This window comes from Acyrthosiphon pisum, chromosome A2 (genome assembly GCF_005508785.2).
Source record: "Acyrthosiphon pisum isolate AL4f chromosome A2, pea_aphid_22Mar2018_4r6ur, whole genome shotgun sequence".
In the NCBI taxonomy this organism is placed as follows: domain Eukaryota; kingdom Metazoa; phylum Arthropoda; class Insecta; order Hemiptera; family Aphididae; genus Acyrthosiphon; species Acyrthosiphon pisum.
Genome location: NC_042495.1, coordinates 91,912,551 through 91,921,171, shown reverse-complemented (window position 1 = coordinate 91,921,171; position 8,621 = coordinate 91,912,551). Strand labels below are relative to the sequence as shown.

Below are 8,621 nucleotides of genomic sequence, written 5' to 3'. Positions count from 1 at the left end.
TAGTCTAACATATCATGTTAAATTAATAAAAAATATATCTTGAACAAAAACCGCCTATTCATTAACAATAATGTTTTATCAAAATCTTAATTTATGCTCAATTATCTCAATTTATGCTACCCTAAAACATAGCATGACGTACTTACCTTCATTACATATACCTACCAATTACCAATGACCTAGGAGGCGAATATAAAAATGTTTCCACTATCGACTAAATTTTTATAAATCCATCATGATTGATGTAAGTAAGTCGTATTACACCAATATTGTATTATTACCTATATGTTGAGTTTTTAAATAGATCTGCGCATCATAGATATACTTGATGTATGCTCGATATTAGCACATTGCATACAAATTATTTTGAATTTTAGATCATTAGTCTTTATAATATTGTACATTGCATTCTGGTAACTTGGTTTTCAGATGACCAATCATTATTTCTGGTTCGGTTGAACATTTTATATTTTTCAACTCCAAATATTTTAATGCCCTGTAAATTCAAATCATTAGTTAAATTGTAATCAAATAAATTAATCGTATCACTACTGAAGTTGTTCCAACGACATTATTCCTTGGTCAGAAACATTTATACAGTCATTTATCTTTAATTGTGTCAAGTAATCTTTCAATATATTAAGTTGACCTAATGCTTCATTATTAATCGAGTTGCATCGATCAAATTCAATATTAGAAATATGTGTACAGTTCTCTGTAAAACCAACATTTTTTAAGTCGTTACATCATCCAAATATTATAAATGTTATTACAGATATTGAAAAACCTACTAAAATATCTAAATCCTATGTGAGAAATAGATGCTTCTCTCCCTGCATAAACTTGTTCAATGACAAACTGGTTACGGTGAATTGATGAGGTATTTGGCAAACAATCATAATGACTGACAAATTCCTTACAACCTTTCAATCTAATTTTTGCCCCGTTTTTCATAAGCCACTCGGCACATGCCAAGTTAGGGCCAATTTCTTCGATACGATCATCATCCAAACTTTTTTTTAAATGTAAAATAACAATTAAAATAAAGGTAAAATATGCTCTTACATCCTTAATTCTTGTTATTTAATCTAATGTAAAATCACTTGCCCGTTGAATGTGTCATCGATCCACTTCCATAAGGAACGTGTATTCATTCCAATTTTGTTTTTTCTAAACAAATTAGATAGTAAAGTTTTGAACATCATGAACTACTCAAAATGAACACAATTGAGTAACACAAATACAATCGCAGCACAACGTTAAATCTGTCTCACTTAAGAATTGTAATAATTATCAGTCTGTGAGTATAGTAATAATAATAACAGGTTTAGAAATTATATAGGACATAAATCTGTGTTTGATAATAAACAAATACAAAAGCCAGAGAAACGAAAATACTAAATACGTAACAAACACTCTTCTAATAAATGTATAATATTATATTAAATGTTTCATATGATATTTTATTCCGTAAAAAAAAAAATGCACCAAGTAAAACTTCGGAAGTCGATTTGCTGTACTATATATTATGTATACTATAATGGATATGTTGAATTATTTAAATTCAATTATAAATTGTTGTGGGTAAAATGTGAAAAACAATTCTGATCGGAGACAATTTGACACGGCTATAATATGCTTCAAAATAATTTCAAATTAAGGAATTTCGTCAACGATTTAAATTCAAACGCTCATAAAAATAATGCTTACCTACTCTGAACTATTTTATTTAATCTTGCAACGAAATCTTATGAGAAACTTTGTGTTTCATAATTTATAAACCTTTATTATAAAATTAATCAAGATATATATTTTTAACTACAAAATGTATAAAAAAAAACTGTGTTTATGTATTTTGATATTTCTTAATGATTTCTGTTAATTTAAGAAAAACTTATGAGGAACCTTGTATTACCATTATTAATAAACTTTTATTATAAAATTAATCAAAAAATATACTTTTAACTACAAAATGTATATGAAAATTTGTGTTTATGTATTTTGATATTTCTTAATGATTTCTGTAACAAAAATTTATGAGGAACCTTTATTAAATTATATAGTGTTTAAATCACAAACGAAAATTGTATCATACATAATTTGAATAAAACCATAAAATGTCAAAAATTTAAATTGTAAATAAATAGCTGAAATAAATTAACCAAAAAATATAAATGTTATTATATTAAAATAATTTTAATATGCGTAGAAAATGCTGAAAATATAAATATTTAATGGAAGGCCAAAATAAAATACAAATAATATTATATTTGTATAATTAATACCTACTACCTATAATAATATATTATAATATGCTGCGCTGATGGTATAGTTAAAGTGCAGTATTCTTTGTTTTGTATATTTGAAATTATGACAGACATTAAAAATTATTATCAAAAAAAAATAATTACAATAATTATGTTATATTTTAATTAGGTCCTATACCTATTATAAAAAAAAAACAAATTACGGTCCTGAGTGGTTTTTAAATATTTATGAGGCGTTCGTTCAATTGAATACATGATGCACACGTACCTATAGGTAACAATGGCCAATAGGCTATCGAAATAAAAACGCCAAACCCTTTCTGACATTAAAGGAGTATATACCTACCTATATTATTATATAGAACGCGATATTATTTTACGATGCTTTTGAAATATATAGACATCTGCACGGGTTTCCGATGAATCGTATTGTTAAGAACTATAAGAAGAGACTCTATAGCACATGTGCACGCCGGTCTACTGTTTCGTTTTGTTATACACAACAAATATATTATTGTGGTGAAACGCGTACACCGCGATCGTGTCCGGTCGATATAACGAGTCGGCGGGAGGGCCCCGTTCAAAGAGGATATAGCAACATGGTACTAACGTACGAAATGGTGAGATAAAAGAAGAGTACTATGTGACAGAGGCAGTGGTGGAAAAGGATTCATATAATAATATCGATACAATATAACGACAAAGACATAATGTACTAGCCGCGGAACCACTGCTATTCTGACGGCGGTATATATGAGGCCATATATGAGTATACTGCTCATAATATAATATAATATAGTCCGTTTATACACGGTTAAATGGTTCACGGTCCGTCCTTATGTATAAGGTCTTTTTCGGTTCTTTTTCCCGGAGACGCGCAGACCTGAGGATCATAATAATTTGACACGCTATTATCATAACAAGAGCTTCGGCGCGCACACTGAAGGGATATATAGGTAGGTACACTATATTATTATTATATCGTCATTGTCGCTGTACAATCGTTTACGACCGGTTTTTGTGACACCGAAAAGATCTTAGGTGTAATAACGAGATATTAGTTGAATGTATATAATAGGTACGCGCAGGTGCAGGTAAAGGGTGACCGCCGGACGAGATGGCGAAAGTACAACAAAAAATAAATAAATAAAAAAAAAAAACTGTGCAATATAATATACGAGTGCACACGACCGCGGTTGCCACTCGATTGACGCTGGCCCTCTGTCGCCACTCACCACCGCCTCGGTGGTCCACGGAGCGGCTCTTTGTGTTCGGACCGCGGTAAAGCAGCGATGAAGCAGCGACCACGTCACGTGTCGTTTGATAACGATAACAGACGTCGGCGGTGCATAAAAATAGTGCACCGCGAGGTTGCTGCAGTCGCGTTACATCAGCTGACGCCGAATCGCATTGCGGCTGCAGGTATACACGGCGTATACCACGACCGCGGTCCGCTGCGGTTGCGACGTGCACCGCCGACGACGACGGACCAGCCGCACACTGACAATAACCGCGTCTGCGTGTACCACAGACCTAAATACAGTTTATATTTATATTATGTCGTGTAGGTACCTACCTGCAGCAGGGTTCTGACGTCGAACCCTAGTGAAAAGTCTGTGGAAAATCACGTGTTACGGTCTCATTACGTTCGTACAAATAATCGCAAGACACGAAGACGAACCATCGAGCATACCTATATAATGCCTATGCCTCAATATAATGTATATCTCATATTATTACGAAAATACAAGGAAAATACAATACGAAGAAGCGTAATTGGCAAGTGTAATATTTCGGCAGTGGCGGCGCGGTATCGATACTCGCAACGGTATGAAAATATATTATATTATGATGTCGTGATAATATGTTATAATGATATCATAATAAAGCTGTGGATATACCTACTTATATTATATTATTATTATGTTATCCGAGCAATACATCATCGTACGCATAATATCATGTAACATTTGTCGGTAAAAGCGTCGGTGACGACCGTGTCGATGACGCGTATATCAAGTCGATTACCGTCATTATATTATTATAGGTACTCTATTATATAATATCATATATGCGAGTATAATACATAATAATATTGTGATAACGACACAAAACACGGATTACGCTATATTATACCGAACTCTCTGAACTTTTTTCGTGTGTCCCGCGGATATGATGTAGCGAGTGCGTCAACGTCAAAAACGCGTTTTTTATTTTTCCATCGATTATCATCCTTACGGCGGTCGTCGAGAATTCGAATAATTATTGTTACTCTGTCGTCGCTTAGTTGTTATAAAATATTATTATTATCGTTATAATAATAATTACTGCCACATTCGCTCGAGGACGAGTGTTTGATTTGTCCGTTGACCCGAAAACGGACCGAATCGATAATCCCGGCCAACATTGTATTATTATGCTATAATATAATATACTCGTCTACATGCATTATATTATTTTGTAGAGCGGACAAAAAGCGTCCGAAAAGTTTCGCTCGTTCCCGCAGTGTGGGTGTAGTATATATGTTTAATAAAATATAGTAATTAACTTGAAAACGCACGGAAAATATTGTAGTAGTTGTTGTTGTTTTTAATTGAACACTGTATACACATTATGATGATATTTGGTTTTCGGGCGGGTACCGGTGGAAGTTACTATAATATATATGTGCATTATACATATCATATTATATCTAAGGGATATGGCGGTGATGGCGGTGGGCGGTGGCGATGTTTGTGCGGAAACTTACAAAACATCCAATACGGCGGCACTCGCCGACGAGACTTTTACCGACCGACCGTCCGCCGCCAAAAGGGTCGGCTACCACTCGAAAAACAAAAACAACGACCTCGCAGTACGTATAATAATATATATAATATAATATATATTATACATATATATAGTCACTCGTGTGCAAACAACACACACACACACACACTACCACAAGTCGAGTGTCTGCTCGTTTTATTTTTTCGTTTTATATCGGTCTATTGGCTCATTACTCATTTTTGCCGGGCGATAAACGATCGGCACACATAAAACGTCTCTACTCGACGGCGAGGTCTTCTGTCGGACGTTATTGATGGATTTCCTCCTCGCCGACCCAGTCGCGACCGATGTGTTCGACGTTGAGAGTGTTTTCAAACACTCGGCGGGTATATAATATCTAGTACCTATATATACTCGTATTATATAGTTATACACTTTATATACCTTTACGAATATGTGTGTGTGTGTTTGTGGTTCACACCTAATGAACCCGTGGCGGGAGGCGGTGGACTTGTGTGAAAGTTGTAAATCGAAACTGTATACACACAAACACACACACACCTGCAGAACTCGATAATCCGTCTGTAAAACGAATACATATAGTTAGCCTTCCCGGCGTTGTACTTATATATAGCTGCGATGTTTGTTTTCTCGACTCGTATATATAGGTAATTATATATAGGTAGGTATATCATACACCGCAGTACCTATATATTATTATCATAATATCGTGTTGTGCAGTTGTGAATTTTTTTTATTTTCTCATTCGAATAACTGCGTTTTTCCGCCGTTATAGAATGTTTGAAAACTTTGGAGTGATGTATTCGATGTTATAACAAGAGTGGTGTTTGTAGTAAATGGATATTAAAACTGCTAAATAACTGCAGCGTACAATCATAATATTATATACTCGAAGTCCGAGTGGAACGAAAAATATTCGAACCGTCGAGAATTCAGCAGAGTTATCGAGTCATATAAAATCGTACCGTAAGCTTGCAGACTTTAGAGGAGGCAATTCTGTATTATAATACAATAATTGAAGCTAGTTCCACTGATTTAGCTGGACTCGCGGTCGCTCAACTATTACAGGATAATGCGATTAAAAGACCGTTTAACGTCGATCGTTTATAGTACGCAGTTCGAGGGCAATATAAGTGAAGTGTCCAAGTATTATTATAGGTATACAGTTTTCACGTTACCAAAACGATCTCAACTGACCATAACAAACATATAATAATGCATTCAACTCAGTCGGCGGCGCGGCGTAATATTATATAAAGTATAATAATAATGTATAAACGTTATTTCGCAAGCCTCCCGGCGGCAAAACAATAAAAGACATTACAAATGATATATTGCACCTGAGAGGCTTTTTGTGTAATATTATACGTAATTGTGTTCCGGTCGAGCGGCAGCCGTGTCGAAAAATTAAAACGAGACTCGCCCGCGAATAATATTATAATATATTATTATATTTACTGCAGAATACCGTCGGCGGCGGACGGCGGAACGAAAATTGTTCACTGCGATATTAATAACGACGATTCAACATATTATTATTATTATGTAATGCCTACAACGTTTTCGACCTAATAATATTATAATATATTCAATTGTAATATTTACCTATAACACGCTCTGATCCGATGAAAAATCCGTTGAAAATATACCAAATGTGTTTTTCTTGGATTATATTAAAAAATGATATAATATTCGGCAACAACTTTCCATCGGCGATACCATATTATACCAAATCGCGGTGAAACATGGACCTATAACTAATGGACAGAGCTTCCCACCCGTCTTGCCCTTGCTCAGATGACATTTAACTGAGAGAGAAAACACAACGTATGAGAAAAAAAAAACAACTTTTGGGCTATATACGTTTTGGCACATTGGAACGGCCGAAACCTCTCTATTTCCTCTCTCAACAATCCCGTCTGGCGATTTCTCTCTGTCTGTGTGCGCTGCTGTCTATTAGTTTATAGGTCTATATGCGGTGAAACAATACGTTTATTGTGTGTATCATCATCGTCGTCTTCGTCGTCGTCGTCGTTATTATAATCATCATCATTATCGTTATTATTATTCGAACTATAGGGTGAATCGCGATCTCGCGTACACATTATAATAATACAGTGAGCATAATGATCTCGCGGTGCCCGATGTGTATGTCACGACGGAGAGCGGATACACCGAAGCACAGGTACCTACATAGGTAGATACCTACTTATATGTGCAATGTGTAAATGATATTAAATAAGTACCTGCCTATAATACCTGTATGGCTGTATGTGATATCGTTCGACGGCGGGTTCGTGATCAGGCGAGAGAGTACGCGAGTACTATGATATATCTCGGCTCCAAATTCCCAGCACCGTATAATATGTAAAATATTGTACGGCGTATAACGACTGCGACGAGGTGGGTATAATGGGTAACAGAGAGGAAAAAAATCCCCTAACCTGACCAACACCTCTCGTATAGAACGGGGATAAATATAATTGGTACTGCTCACACGCGAGATCTGGCGGTCTGAAGTTCAAGTCGTTTGGTGAATCTAAAAACTTGGATGACGACCCGCTGATGGAGTGTACAGAACTTGTTCATCTTCGACCCTCCACCGATCGACCGTCACTATATCCGATAACCGATACCGGAATTTATTATTATTGTCATCCCCTGCAAGTCCCATAATATTACACCCCTGCTGCAGCACCAATGACGACGTTTCAGGCGCGCAATAATACGCATACGCGTAAGTATCTATACATATTATAATGTACGCGGACGAGCGGATCGAATCGAAACACAATACGACCAGAATGCAATAATACAGTACACAATGTGCTATACAATATAATATTATTATGTGTGTACGTTTACTATTTCACGCGTGTACGCGCGATACATCGACGACGTTGTTAATTTAGCGGTGATTTATGTGCCGCAGAGGAGTCGAGTGTAAGTGAATTTTTTCTTTCTTTTTTAATGTGTTTATATATGTACGTATGTATAAACGACGACTTACGTATATAGCGTCGTGACACTCAATATGATCGTATAACGATGTGTCGACGACGATTTGCATAATATATTTTAAAATCGTAAATCGCTGCAGGATAAACTTTGATGGAATGAACGGAAAAAAAAAATAAGATATAAATAAACGCAAAATATATATATACATTTGGAACTGTATTGACAATACGAGAGTAAAAGTGGATGATGCATAATATAATAATACGGTTATCAATATTTAATGTACTTATACGCGATATTTTTATGACGTGCCTCGCAACACCGTCGAACGTCGTTTCCAAATAGAAACGCGCATCAATGTTGATTAAATTGCGAATTTTTTTCGAATCAAAGTCAACAGAAATGCAAAGGAATTGCATCTCGTCGATGTGATATTGACTTGAAAATCGTACTAACAACGGTGGTGGGTTGGGGAGGGGAGAAGCATAAAAACGTTGGGCACAACAGATAACAATATATATATATATATACACGTTGAAAACCGTTAAGAGAGAACATAATAATAATTTAATATACACTAAGAGCAGAGCTACACTACAAGAG

The 8,621-nt window shown here is 35.3% G+C and overlaps 1 protein-coding gene across 1 annotated transcript in view; it reads right to left on the bottom strand.

Moving 5' to 3' along the window:
- Nucleotides 1-25: 25 nt before the first annotated feature.
- Nucleotides 26-8,621, bottom strand: part of LOC103307731 — a 55,914-nt gene continuing 47,318 nt past the window's right edge. Inside the window, exons 4-6 of the mRNA XM_029490016.1 lie at nt 792-1,060; nt 553-715; nt 26-496 (exon numbers count right to left, since the gene is read on the bottom strand). Of these exons, the coding sequence (XP_029345876.1) occupies nt 382-496; nt 553-715; nt 792-1,060 (547 nt within the window). The 3' untranslated portion in view covers nt 26-381. The remainder of the gene's footprint in view (nt 497-552; nt 716-791; nt 1,061-8,621) is intronic.